General features: G+C 47.0%; 1 protein-coding gene across 1 annotated transcript in view; it reads right to left on the minus strand.

The window, feature by feature from the left end:
• The window catches only part of RORA (RAR related orphan receptor A), a 245,817-nt gene that overhangs the window by 52,639 nt on the left and 177,770 nt on the right, over positions 1-15,408 (minus strand). The window contains exon 3 of the mRNA XM_086955808.1: positions 2,824-2,965. Within this exon, the coding sequence (XP_086811934.1) occupies positions 2,824-2,965 (142 nt within the window). The remainder of the gene's footprint in view (positions 1-2,823; positions 2,966-15,408) is intronic.

Genomic DNA, 15,408 nt, shown 5'->3' on the forward strand with positions numbered 1-15,408 from the left:
CCCTTAGACAGCAGGCGGTGGCTGTCTCTTCCTGCTGAAGATGATGCTGGGAAGCAATCGCTTTGACTATGTAATTGTTTTGGGGGTGAGACCCGGCAGCTGTCAGCTCACTTCTGATCACTTGCGCTCTCGTTTGCCCCCCTCACTGCAGGGATGTGTTGTTTCCTCTATTGAAGGGAATGTTCTAAAGTAAAATTGCCTCAGTATAACTTTTTAGGTCAAGCTTGGGCAGCACATGCGCAGCCCTGCAAAGTATGCTGTATTAGAGTATGCACTTGAAGCTCCGCCCACTCAGCCCATATTTTTCATAGGCTTTTGTCTTTGTCCTTTGTAAATGCTGGCTTCTGATTCAGTAATCGGCTTGTTAGTCCCTCCTTAGTAGCGCCTTGTCTTCATTTATAACCTCCCATTAGGACTGGCCCTTTTACTTCTGTTGTTACACCGTCTGTGTTATTTAGTCTGTAAGCACTATTTCTTTAGTGAGTTTTGTCTTACTGCAGGGACAGCGTGCTATGCAGCAAAAGTCAGTGTGCCATGCACGCTACCACTTTTGAAGCAGCCAGGACAGTGGCGGACACCTCTTTGCAATGCCATAGGTCTTGCATTTAAGAGAGTTTGAGCTATTGGCATTGTAAAGGACAATAGCTTAATCTCTCGCAAATGTGACACCTATTGCTTGACAATTTGTTTTTGTGAGTTGTTTCCAAGCGCCCCATGCTGCGCTTGCACTTAATAGAGGCCATGCCCCTTTCTTTAGAAGCGGCACGTCTAAAGAAAGGGGCGTGACCTCTATTAAGTGCAAGCGCCGCATGGGCTCTTGGAAAGAAACAATATTTGCAACCCAATAGGTCTCACATTTGAGAGAATTTAAGCTATTAACACTTAAATGCGAGATCAATTGCATTGCAAATGCTTGTTTCATCTGGTGCTGCGTAGCATACCAATGCAAAATCATGTTCCATAAGAGCTGCAACTTCGCTCATATTACAATTGAACTTCGATGTATCCACAAAAAACAGTCTTAATGGATGATACCAGAAAGCAGTTATTACAGCATCCCGGTCTTACCTCTGCCTATGGCACCTGTACTGTTGCACGTTGGCATCCAAGCTGATACTCGGTTAGTGTAAATGACCTGCAAGATGTATTGTGGGGAAAAATGTTTTCCACTTTCAAATCATTTCTCTCCTGCGAAGATTCTGTTTCTAGAAGCACTTTTAAAAAACCTTCCAAATTGTCCACAGAGCGAGAATTAGAATTGACACGGAGACCACGCCCCCATCTCATTTCGCAGCAGATGTCAGTAAATAGTTTCAGTACTTCTTGCAGAAAGCGGCTGTTCCAGCAGAGCAGTGATTCCTGTGCTTGCATAGGAATGTTGCCGTCGTGCGGCCGAGTAGGTGTTTCTGTACTTGAGTTTGTAGTTTTATTCCAAATAAATCTTAGCTTAGTCGTACTCTTTAGAAGTATCAGCTACATTCTCTCATGTATTTTCAGCACAGGTCACATTTATACTACTGATTTTGCAATTAGTCTAATGGAAACGTAGCTTTCATGTTTCAAGTGCTATTGCTGTTAGGGAAAATGTGTGGTCTGTGAACCATCACTTGTATTGCAAACATGAATCTAGAAGAACGCAGACTGTGTGTGACACTCTGGACCCGCCCTGCTCTAGTCTCTCGTGCCCGTGTGCTGCCTGTCTATCTTGTCACCATGTCTCTGTCCCTCTCTTGTAACCCCATGTCTATGAACTTATTTCTCTTTTTATTATGCGCAGTGGTCAGTCTATCTCTCTCTTCCATTTTCAGGCTTCTCTCTCACATCATTGGGTCTGTCTCTCCATACCTCCGTCTCTTTCTCTTAATCCATCCCGGAGTCTTGTTCTCTTTCTCATGCCGGTCGGGCTTCAGCCTCTCTTTCTTATAAGCCACCAGATCGCACACTCACTCTTTTGCCCTCAGCTCTCCCTTGAGAACCTCTATTGCATGTCTCTCTATACACCAGGCCTCTGACACTCCCTCGCACACTGAGGTCTTTAACACTCGTCTATTGTGCCTGAAGTCTCAACTTTGTATTCATGTGTGCTTATTTCTCTCCTGCTGCCACATGCCTCGCTTCCGCATCCACAGAGGTCCTCCTTTTTTCTCCTGCTCACCCCATTCTCATTCCACTATGTTGCCGTTAGACCCACTTTTTCAATGTCCCTGCACCCTAACATCACCATTCTCTCCTTCCCTCGGGTCTCAGATCTTCATCTCATCTTCTGACCTCAGTTCTCATCTCTTTCTACCGCTACTGTTATTACCTGTTTCTCTTTAGCCTCTTTCTCATCCCTCTCTCGCGGTACCTATTAACGCGCATCAGAAGAATCTTTCTTATTCACAATCGCTCGAGACTGGGGTTTTGCTTTGTCAGTTCTTACAAAAAAAACACAGCCCTCTACAGTTACAGGCTTTGCCAATGCTTGTTTACGTAGCCTTAGTTGCTAACCACTTTTGTTTTTCATAAACTATCCACCGGATGAAAGGAACAGGCGTGTAAGTAACTGGGTGGATTTAATTTTTTTTTGGCGGGGCATTATTCGTAAGGTCGTATTGCAAAATGTATCTATACAATTTTGAAGGATGCCGGCCATTCAGTCACACCACTAGATGGCAGCAGATCATTGAGCTGCAATGTATTCTCGTCCTCTTACTCCCACCACCCATCCTCCCCCGAAGACATTTCACTCAGAAACAGGTGTTCTTCACCTGTGGGGCCTGGAATTTCGCTCTTGACTCAAACCCTGCATACATTTGTGATATGCCTGTATAAGAATCTCACCGTCTCGCGACATTCCCACAGAAAGACATTTTTGTAAGCGGCAGTGTTGGCAGCGATTTCTACTCGTTCGGTCAATCAAACAGTTCTTTTGGCGAGGACACGAGTATGTGGCGTTACTCTGCTGACTCCTCCGGAAAAAGCCCTAGAACACAGAAAGAAAATGAAAAAAATATATAATTTTTAGCATATTGTGGGAGATATCTCGCACTGTTGGTAGCATAAATAATATTCACTGACTTCTGCACTTAAAGGGATGGTATGAGGGCAGAAAAGCATTACTTGTGTTGCGCTTGGCGTCTCATGCATTTAGCGGTCATGAAGATGACATTGTCGGGCCCCGGGGGAAGAGAAGGTCGCAGACAAGTCTTCCCCCAGAGTACTTTGCGAGGGTCCGGAAGGACATGGTGGGGGTCAAGGGGTTGGGTAAAGGGAGGGATTAGGTTGGGCTATAAAGGTGTCAGGACCCAGCCTCTTCCTGACACCTAGCACCACCGGGTAGGGAAGTTTAATTTAGTCCACCGACCCACTCCACAAGTTATACTGGAAGGGTGTGGGTGATGATTTAGCGTGTCAGTTGAGGACAGGTTGTGGGTGGTTGGTGCAGCAGTACTTAGCAGGGGTGGGGAGTCACATACGGGCAGATCCACCCCTCTGTGGGGAGGGTACACAGGTGACTGATGGCAGAGTGCGGGATGCAATGAGCTATGAAGGAAATTCAAGAGAAGATGTTGGAGGGCAAGTGAAGCGGAGAATGGGGATATGGAGGAGGTCGCAGAGCGAAAGGGGCAGAGTGGAACCAGTGAGATGGTTTGAAGATGGCTGGGGAGAATGGGTGGTGTGATTATGAGAAAGTGATATACTTGCAGTTCTGTTTTTGTTAATAAAGTTAACTATTGCAACCTTGTCCTAATAAAATGGCCTTTTACTCTACAAGTAACAGCGTGGAGTGTAGTTATTGCGCAAATGCAATTTGAATCAATTGAGGGACGGAAATAGATCACTGTAAACAGGTACTTTACAAAGCACGGGCACCATCTGCCCCATCAAAGTCAAGAGGAAAAATGTGATGCGCGAGGTGTCAACCTGGAGCTGCCCAGAGAAGAGTGTGTAAAACAGGGGCTGCTTTATAAGCAAAGTCAGGCCGACAAACTAGTCCAATCAGTCTATAAAAAGTGTTAAACGAAAAGGAAAACAACAGTACAGGCCCCTTTAGCTTGGATGGGGGGGTTGCATTACCCCTTTAGAGGGCCCACACCCATCAGGGGTCCCCCACTTAGCCTAATGCAGTGAATACCTGTGAGATATGAGATACTCCGGGTCCCCTTAGCACATTCTGTGGTGGAGAAAGGTGTGTGGGGGGAGTTCGCCACTGTGGCTACAGTTTTAGGTTCAGGGTCTGAAGCAAACTCACAAGTCCTGCGTTAGTACATCTGCTTCCATTTTATGTAGTTCGCCACCTAATTACCACAGTATAGTTACCAGAGACAAATACTCTTGACAAAACAAACTATATTTTATATTTGCAACCTGGCCTCGGCTTACGCCTGCTTATGAACCGCCCCTCCATTAACCGCTTAAAATGTGTGTTTGTGGCGGGGGCATTACATCCTGTCAGGAGGAACTCGAGGAGTGCGGTTGAGGAAGAGCGCCCTGGTTAGGTTTTTGCTTCCAACTGATAGTCCCCAGTTTTTTTGTTTTTTTAATAACAAAAATATTTTTTGCTTAGCTATATCTTTTATCAGATTAACTAGTACCACAGAAGATATAGACCAGGAAATGTGACATAAAACTGCTTTCAACTAACTAAACAAGGAGAAGACATGCAAAAAAATAAAAAGGTTTTGGAGGCACGCATGGCCATTTCATTTTGGCCTTACTTGAGCCAGACTTTGGACTTCTCCTACTCTGTGCTTTCTCACCTTCGTCGATGACTGTACCATGACCCCGCTATCCAATAACGCCTTCATTGAGCCCCGCTTATGATCTAGCTTGCAGATTGGCCTGCCCGTTGACAACCACTTTTTCTCCACAAAAGTTTCTCAGTCAGAAGGTAAACTTTCAACCGGGACGAACCTGGTCCCTGTATCAAGCCCACTTTGCATTGCGGTCAGCCTTCGCTTTTGACTTTGACCTTGTTTAGTAGAACCAGATCACCCTTGTTTGCGCTTTCTGCTTTTTTTGCGCTTCCTGCTTTTTTGCGCTATTTTTATATAAAAGTGAACAAATCATCTCTCTGATTCTACTTAATGGATTTTTTTTAATTTTGGTGTCATTTTATTTATTAAAATATACTCTATTTTTCAAATTTGGTTTTGGGTTTTCTTGAGTTAGGTTACCACTTTATTACTATAGGAGTACAGCATACAAACTTTGCATATTACCTCAAAGTTAAGCCTGACTGTTTTGTGAGAAGCTACCAGAGTGTTAAGCATAGTTTTTTTTGTGACTGTTGTGATTCACCCTGATAAGGACCTAGATTTTTATTTGAAGTGAGTTTTCACCCCCCTCAACTTATAATTTGTTACTGTGTTTTTTGGATTGAAAAAGAAGCATGGACCTGATCAGTAGAAAGCCTGAACATCAACTGTGTCTTATTTGCATTTTTGTAAAATTTGACTCCTGTGTTGTATCATATATATGTCAATTGCAGCCTACTGGTTTTAAATAGAAGAACGAGAACATTTCATTGCTGAACTCTTGACATTTCTCCCTATTGCGCCACAGCGCATTTCTGAAACTCAGCGTATCTCTCTATTGGGCTATCACTAATGAGAGAAGTAAGTATGAAGAGTTCTAACTGAAGGAACTAGGCAGTCTGATGCAGTTGCGAAGGAACTTTTAATATATATTGTAATGCCCTTAATATTGGTAAATAAAATATGTTCTTTTTGTGCCTTTGTAAGTTAGCAGGGATGGAGGAGGAGATGGGGAGCAGGGGAGGAATGGGAGGATAGTAGGAGTATTATTGGAGGAGGTAGACAATGATTGGTATAAGAAAAATGGCAGTAATAAGTGTTGAAGAGGGCGTAAGTAAACAAGCTGCCCCAGGTTTCATATTATTTCATTCATTCATTACCCACCATATTTTCGTTCAGACATTTTAAGCTATATATTTCTACAGCATTGAGAACAAACAGTAAAGTTGCTATTTTGCTACTGTTTTCACTTCTCTGACCTCTGTAAACTTTCAGACCTTCCCATTCCGCTCCACTGTTCTTAAGCAGCATCTCACCCATGCAGACCCGTGACAGTCCAGCTTTGCTCCTGCCGTCTAGTTCTGCCTTATTCAACTCCTAGCTCATGGTCTGTCATGTCCCTTCTTCCCAACCCATTCACAAACAGTTCTGTCTGCTCACTCCTTCCAGGCCTGGCCATTTAATCAATTCTCTCATTGACCTGTAAATCAAAGACCTGCTGTATCAATGGGGAAATGATTGATTCTGCAGTCAAATGAAAGGGACTAACCAAAAGAAACACATTTTTTCAACCTGATGCCGTAAACTAACACACCAAGAAGGACTAGCGTAGGTGTGATGGAGGTGAGCGAGAAAGAAGACAGGAGATCTGGAGGGGACAGGTAGGCCTGAAGGAAGCAGGTGTAGGTCGGATGGTGGAAGTAAATAAAAAATACTACCTAGTAATCCCATGTGATTCTAACTGCCCAAAGAATCTGTGAGCAAACATTGAACTGCACAACTATAACTTTCGCAAACCCGGATAAGCAGAAGGAAGACAGTTTAGGTCTTGTGAGAGTTATTGAACTTCAGGTACTAGACAGAGAGTGCTCCTTGGTAGTGCAAGGTTTGTTCCCTATCCTTCAGCATCTTTGAACAGCCGATCATTGACTATGCCAAGGCGTGCAATCCGTAATGCGAATATTATGTCAGTTGGCCAACAAACCACTGGGGACTAAATGGAAGATACCAACTCCTTTCTCACTAATGACACGATTTCCACAGGATAATGAATGCATATAACACTCAGCCTTGAGTAGATGTGAACTGAGGAGCAGCACCAGCTCTCTACTGCCGCAAATCAGTGCAAAACTCACAGGAGGACCAGTGTCTGGAGTGAAAGTTTGTTCTCGTGTCCAGCAATACTTTACAGATTGGATCTTTCACTTATTCAATGGCAGCTATTTAGCGTTCCGCGAAGGTTTCTGCGAACACGGACGAAATACTCATTTGGAGAAAACAACTTGACATGTATACTGGCTGTTAGTCACAAAAATCAGAGGCACCAGGGAAGGTTTAGTAGACAGCTGTGGATATGACCGTTTGGTGGCACTTCTACTGACATGTTCATGAAAAACGAAACCCATCAGCTTAGGGAACAGACGCTTTACTTACGTTATTATATCTCCGTTCCCCAAGTTAATTCGCTTGGCGTTTTTCTTACAGGGCTAAAACCAAGTACAGAGAAATGGCAAAAAGCAAGTTCCTATCTGCAAGTCAGCAGGAAAGCGCGGATCGTAGGAGGGCTGGCGACAGGGCTGCCATCTTCTCACGCGGGCCTCTCTTCCCGAGCTTTCAAGATTGAGTGCTGCAGTTAGCGCGGCGCGGGCCCCCTCGTTAGGCGCGCGGAAGCCGCAGTGCACTTTGTTGATGTCACGATTCACGTCTCATCAGCACTCCCTCCGCTGACGCGCACAGGCCGCGACGACTGGCCGCCGCTCGGGCGCGTGACAGTTTTCACTTAATGAATTGATTCCTGTAGCTCATTAACATACCCCACTTCCACTTCTGTATACACATATGTCTTAATTAGCTGCTCATTGGCTGTTTAATTACTAGAAAACAGCTGACAGCTGCCAAGCTGCCTGCTAATGGCATCCGTTATGGAAAGGCTGTACACAGACTCCTGACAACCGAGACTTATTCATAAGCCTATGATTTATCGCCAACACTTGGATGTATCATTAGGTTCGGCAATTCTGATGGCAATTAACAATTAGAACCTCGCTGTTTGCTTTTCATTTCCAGCTTTTCCCTCAATCTAAGCATTATTATAATCTTTTTAAAATTTCTGGTTTAACGAAAACAAAATACTGACAGGCCTGTGCTGCGTTTATTAGCGCTGACAGAGTGAGAATGTTATTCTCCGCAGACTTTACAGTGCTTTTCAAAAAACAGACACGCCCTTTCTCCCTCTGCCGAACATCTCTCTAGCCGAAGAACGCACCTTTGTGAACTTCCTAGCTTAGAAAGTATGTAGCTGAGCCTTTTGGTAGGCAATATCTCTTTGGTCACTGAACAACGCTGCTTTGCTTGAACTAAGCTGTGCAGTAGACTTCAAACAGTTATCTGTTCGTTTTCAAAAAAACTCAAACTTCTCGTATGATATAATAAACAAGCATTTACAATGCAATGGTTTTGCCTTTGTTAAAGTTAGAGCTATTGGCATTGCTCTTGACATTATTTTTATTTATGTTTTTTTAACATAAATAAATGGCATTGTCATTTACAATGCCACTAGCTTTATCTATCGCAAATGACACACACAAACACACACAGAGCCGCCCCACACACACCCCCACACAGAGCCCCGCACACACAGCCCCCCACACACACAGCCACACAGAGCCCCCCACACACACAGCCACACAGAGCCCTCCACACACACAGCCACACAAAGCTTCCTACACACACAGCCACACAGAGCCCTCCACACACACCAACACAGCACAAGCAGGCAACAGGGGCAGACGGAGGCACAAGCAGGCAACAGGGGCAGACGGAGGCACAAGCAGGCAACAGGGGCACACAGAGGCACAAGCAGGCAACAGGGGCCCACAGAGGCACAAGCAGGCAACGGGGGCCCACAGAGGCACAAGCAGGCAACAGGGGCACACAGAGGCACAAGCAGACAACAGGGGCACACAGAGGCACAAGCGGGCAACAGGGGCACAAGGAGGCACAAGCGGGCAACAGGGGCACAAGCAGGCAACAGGGGCACGAAAACGGAGGCACAAGCAGGCAACAGGGGCAGGTGGAGAAAACACAATTTTCAACAGCCCACTTGGCTCTGCAACAGTTGCCTTTGAAAAGCAATACGGCGTAATGGGCATGATCAAATCCCGTCCCCTGCATAAAAAAAAACAACAGCCTGAGGCGACTGCTAACACAGATGTAGTACAAGGCATTACACGGCAAGGGTGCTGCTGCCGGCAATTATCCTGGTATTTAAACAAATCTCTCTCTCTCACACACAGAGCCGCCCCACACACACCCCCACACAGAGCCCCGCACACACAGCCACACAGAGCCCCCCACACACACAGCCACACAGAGCCCTCCACACACACAGCCACACAAAGCTTCCTACACACACAGCCACACAGAGCCCTCCACACACACCAACACAGCACAAGCAGGCAACAGGGGCAGACGGAGGCACAAGCAGGCAACAGGGGCAGACGGAGGCACAAGCAGGCAACAGGGGCACACAGAGGCACAAGCAGGCAACAGGGGCACACAGAGGCACAAGCAGGCAACAGGGGCACACAGAGGCACAAGCAGGCAACAGGGGCACACAGAGGCACAAACAGGCAACAGGGACACACAGAGGCACAAGCAGGCAACAGGGGCACACAGAGGCACAAGCAGAGCACAAGCAGGCAATAGGGGCACACAGAGGCACAAGCAGGCAACAGGGGCACACAGAGGCACAAGCAGACAACAGGGGCACACAGAGGCACAAGCAGACAACAGGGGCACACAGAGGCACAAGCAGGGGCACACAGAGGCACAAGCAGGCAACAGGGGCACACAGAGGCACAAGCAGGCAACAGGGGCACACAGAGGCACAAGCAGACAACAGGGGCACACAGAGGCACAAGCAGACAACAGGGGCACAAGGAGGCACAAGCGGGCAACAGGGACACAAGCAGGCAACAGGGGCACGAAAACGGAGGCACGAAAACGGAGGCACAAGCAGGCAACAGGGGCAGGTGGAGAAAACAATTTTCAACAGCCCACTTGGCTCTGCAACAGTTGCCTTTGAAAAGCAATACGGCGTAATGGGCATGATCAAATCCCGTCCCCTGCATAAAAAAAAACAGCCTGAGGCGACTGCTAACACAGATGTAGTACAAGGCATTACACGGCAAGGGTGCTGAGCACCCAGCCTCTCATACAGGCAGAACTACAACAGACCACCCCCATCCGCTGTGCACCCATCTTGCCCTACACTAGACACCTGTCAAACAAGACTGCTCTACACCAGTCACCCAACCACGAACCACCGTATCTTTGCACCCAACCTCTCTTCCAAACTGTTCTACGCCAGACATCCTCCCCAACTGTGCACCCAGCCTTTCTTACAACCCGCTCTACCCCAGACACCCACCCACCCTAGGTGTGCACCCAACCTCTCCTTCAAACTGTTCCACACCAGACATCCACCCCAACTGTGCACCCAGCCTTTCTTACAACCCGCTCTACACCAGACTCCCACCCACCCTAGGTATGCACCCAACCTCTCCTTCAAACTGTTCCACACCAGACATCCACCCCAACTGTGCACCCAGCCTTTCTTACAACCCGCTCTACACCAGACACCCACCCACCCTAGGTGTGCACCCAACCTCTCCTTCAAACTGTTCCACACCAGACATCCACCCCAACTGTGCACCCAGCCTTTCTTACAACCCGCTCTACACCAGACACCCACCCACCCTAGGAGTGCACCCAACCTCTCCTTCAAACTGTTCTACACTAAAGACCCACCCTTCCCAGCTGTTCGTCCGGCTTCTCTTTCAAACTGCTCTAAGCTAGACACACACGACCCCAGCTGTGGACCCGGCTTCTCGCTGGCTCTACACCGGGGACACACCCACCCCAGGGTTAGCTGTGAGTCAAACAGCCTGATGTACACCACACCAGACACCCACTCACTCACTCCAGCTGTTCACCCCGCGTGCCAGACTGTTCTATGTCAGACACCCACCCTTCCATCCATCCCAGCTGTGCACCAGCGTGGCAGGCAGCATGCTGTTCACCAGACGCCATTCGCCCAACCATCCCAGCTGTGCACCAGCGTGCCAGGCAGCCTGTCGCCCACGTGCAGCAGGTGTGCACCGAGTCCCAACACAGCGCGGCTCTGCCTCAGACACCAAACAAAGAAGCCTCAATCTGACCCCCACTCCCTGAGCTATGCAGAGCACCTCTAGACCTCACCCCTGCCACACACACAGCAGCGGAGCGCACACCCTGCCGCACGGAGCAGGGCTGCGCTGGTCGATCACACGAGGCCAGCTGCACATGGACACACACACACGTCTGCACACAGCACCCCCACTGCCCGTCTCTGTAAGTCACTTCACAGACTGCTGCTGCACACCCAGGCCCTCCGACCAACTCTGTACCAACCAGGCAAGTGCCTCCCAAGATGCGCGGAGCCGCGGACACCAGCAGTCATCAGACACCCGCGCACCACTGCTTTGCATCGAGCCATCATCCCCGCCAGTGCCACACTCGCACAAACCCACCAGAGGCACCGAGCCGCACACGTGTGAGCTGCTCCCGCGCGCTGAGCTCCTTCTCCAGCTCCAGGGGTCGGTTCCTCCAGACCAGGTGATGCAGGTTATTGTACATGTTCTTAGCTACATAAAAGTGATTCTGCCACACCGTTTGCATGTTCCAATATATTATCACCGATTCCCTTTACTTTCTTGTAAGAGGAAAATACGACTGGATAACATTCTGGACCCTGGGGGGATAGGACATATTTCTTGCCCATGTGAACTAAGTCGGGACCTTTCAGCACATGGACAGTTTGTTTATTTCGGAGTAACGCTGCCGTGGCAAACAGCGAGTCGGCAGTCTGGACTCTGAAGCTAGTCCCCAGTACCTCCTGGCTTTTACTGAAACCGGAAGTGAAAGCGAGCCTGCGCATCAGCCATTTTAAGCACAGGGTTGGTATTCCCGTGGCCCCTGGCCCAATTGCCGGATGTAAACACTATCCTCTGCTCGAACACACACCATTCTCAGGAATATGAGGCCAGGTACATTCCTGCGAAGATGCGCAGAGATTTAATTAGACGGAAATGCGCGTTGCAGGTCTCTGCCATGGTAAAACGAAAACAGCCATTTTGTAGATGTGTCCTTGTTCTGGGATTAACCAAAAATAGCTGAGGGCCTCAAACACCCTCCCTGCCCCCACACTTGTAATCCGGGGACAGTGCAGGCTGCCCCTCCCGCCAGCTGCCTCCGTCTCCCTGCCTCCCGGGGGCTCACCTTGGGCTCGGGGATGATGAGCACCTCGCTGTTCTCCTCCTTTGGCGGGTCTTTCTGGCCGAGAGCCGAGTTGAAGGACACTTTCACCATGTCTGCAGCTGAGGACGGAGCGCTGTCAGGTCCGCGGGGGCTCGGGGTTGTGTTGTTTCTGTAGCTGGCCTCGGCTGAGCAACAGAGCAAGAGCTGGAAATGCCAGTTCTGCGAAAAGTGGGCGGGCCCCGGGATGAGGCGCTGGAGCAGCTGAAACAGCGTCCGCAGCAGCAGTCGCCTATGGCTGCTTGTGTAATGTTTACCAGAACGCTGATTTTTTTTGTACTTATATTTTTATGTTGCATTTTCGGTAGTTTTACATTTCCATTTAAGAGGTGAAGAATTTATACACATTACAGACCGGAACGGCGTTATAAATTGTGGTGCAGGTGAAGTGGCACCAGGAAGTCTGTGTGATCATGTCCAACGACGATCATAGCCGACCGGTTCTTGTTCGGATGGCGACCTGGGCGGGGACGGGAGACGCTGCGAGCAGGAGAGGGGGTGGGAACAACGGAGACCAGGGGGAGGGGAGTCTGCGGGGAGCGGGCCACGGCCGAGCCTCCCTCCCGTGCGTGCCTCAAGCAGGAACACATATTTATAAACTTTTTTTTTAATCTGTCTTGACCGCACATACCTATCTGCAACTTCTGCTGAGGGTCCCGGCCAGGCGAGCTCCGTATACTCTTGCCGTCTTCCTTCTTCCCCCGGGCTGCGGGGGGCGGGCACTTCCGGCCGGCCGCGCTAGGATTGGCCGGCCGGCCAGTCACGGGGCAGGAAACGGGGGAGGAGAGAGGCAGAAGTGCCGGCAATGCCGGACCAGACTCGGGGGCGTTCCCGGCGTCGCGTGACGTCGGCAAAAGCCAAAGAATGTCGGGAACGCCCCCGTGTCTGGTCCGGCATTGACGGACAGGCCCCTCGTCCAATGGCAAGGCTCCATTTACGGAGCCAGCCAATGAATGAGGAGGGCCGACCCAAAGCACACTACAATTCTCATCAGGTTTTCGCCTGCGCGAAAAAGCTGCGCAGAAAGCGCAGCTTTCGCCAGGCAAAACCTAAAAAGTAGGAGGGATACTGAATCAGATACGTGAAAAGTAGCATTTCCCCCCCAAAAGTCAACCTTTTCCTAAGCACAAACTAAGGAGACACCTCTAACAAATAGGTTTTCTAATTTAATAATGCAATTCTACCTATAGCTCTTTTCAGTTTCTTACAATTGCTGCTGCATTTACAGATCTTAAAACGGTACAACAAATTTAAAAAGAACAAAACTTTTTTTGATATGTATATATATATAAATAATCGCTCCTGAACAAACACCAGGACGATGCACTCACAGGCGGGTGCTCCTCAAAGTGGGGGTGCACCCACTTATCCAATCTCTGCTCCAAATCCGTACCAAGGGACAATGTCCAAACGGCAAAAAAGCACTCGCGGGGAACAGTTTGGGTTAGTTTATTTCAACACCAAACAGACACTCCATAAACAGACGCGTTTCGGTAGTAAACCTTCATCCATGTTTACCGAAGCGCCAGCTTGGTCACAGTTATGAACACAAGGTAAATGAAAAGCAAAAAAGGACTCTAGAAAATCAACAAGATCCTAGTGTTAAATGAGTGCCAATGACTGAACCTAATAAAGCCCATAGATGGGCACATCTATATGCAATCCATACAGTATATACAATATTAACATATATATAGAGCAAAAACCAACATTAAGCCCTGGATGGGCATACGCTCATATCCTACTGCTCCCCCTGCGTACACCAGTGACCAATAAAGTATCCTAATACCAAAGGAGAGAAAGAGAGGATAGAGAAGAAGAGAAGAATAAGGAGAAAGGAACAAGAGGTTAGAGAAGAGCAAGAAAAATTCTATTTACATTTTGTACAATAAGTCAAGACATTAATTACAGTATGTACAATAGCTTATGGTCAGGGGTGTTGCCATTCCCTAGTTCTTAACCCAGTAGACCATAAGAACCCAACAAACTCTAGGTCCATACTCATTCCCCCAAATGTATAGCCAGTTCTTCGCTGCTAGAACTAGGGGATGGCAACACCCCTGACCATAAGCTATTATACATACTGTAATTAATGTCTTGACTTATTGTACAAAATGTAAATAGAATTTTTCTTGCTCTTCTCTAACCTCTTGTTCCTTTCTCCTTATTCTTCTCTTCTTCTCTGTCCTCTCTTTCTCTCCTTTGGTATTAGGATACTTTATTGGTCACTGGTGTACACAGGGGGAGCAGTAGGATATGAGCGTATGCCCATCCAGGGCTTAATGTTGGTTTTTGCTCTATATATATGTTAATATTGTATATACTGTATGGATTGCATATCGATGTGCCCATCTTTGGGCTTTATTAGGTTCAGTCATTGTTTTAGAGGTTAATTTGAAACTCTAAGATGGCGCTCATTTAACACTAGGATCTTGTTGATTTTCTCGAGTCCGTTTTTGCTTTTCATTTACCTTGTGTTCATAACTGTGACCAAGATGGCGCTTCGGTAAACATGGAGGAAGGTTTACTACCGAAACGCGTCTGTTTATGGAGTGTCTGTTTGGTGTTGAAATAAACTAACCCAAACTGTTCCCCGCGAGTGCTTTTTTGCCGTTTGGACATTGTCCCTTGGTACGGATTTGGAGCAGAGATATATATATATATATATATATATATATATATATATATATATATATATATATATATATATATATATATATATATATATATATATATATATATATATATATATATATATATATATATATATATATATATATATATATATATATATATATATATATATATATATATATATATATATATTCTGATTTCGTAATCTCTCCAGCAGAACGAGAAAAGCTAGGTACATTTGTAACCGCCATCTTGAGGAAGGAAAAATGGGTATGGTAGCTTGGATTATTTGTTGTGTAGTTGGAATGAGTACATGTTATTGATTTTCATTAACTCTCCTAGAAGGCCCTTTCACACTAGGCGAATAACATGCAAGGCACGAAAAAGTTAAATCACAACAATCCATACAAGCATAGATGCGTACTTCAAATAGTTCCTTGTGCAAGAAGAAAGGGATAAATCATAACCCAGACATGGTGTATGAAACTTCAGCTTTATCTGAAGACCCGCCAATAAAACGTCACAGATAAAAGTAGGATATTTTATTCTAAAAACCCACGATGAGTTATGCCATTACTCACACCAATGTTTTGCAGGATGGGCCATAGTGGCCCTTGATAGATATTCGTGCTAGTGCTGCACTTCAGCAGTCAGGTTACAACAATTAGCGCCAAGAAAC

This window comes from Lissotriton vulgaris, chromosome 2_1 (genome assembly GCF_964263255.1).
Source record: "Lissotriton vulgaris chromosome 2_1, aLisVul1.2, whole genome shotgun sequence".
In the NCBI taxonomy this organism is placed as follows: Eukaryota; Metazoa; Chordata; class Amphibia; order Caudata; family Salamandridae; genus Lissotriton; species Lissotriton vulgaris.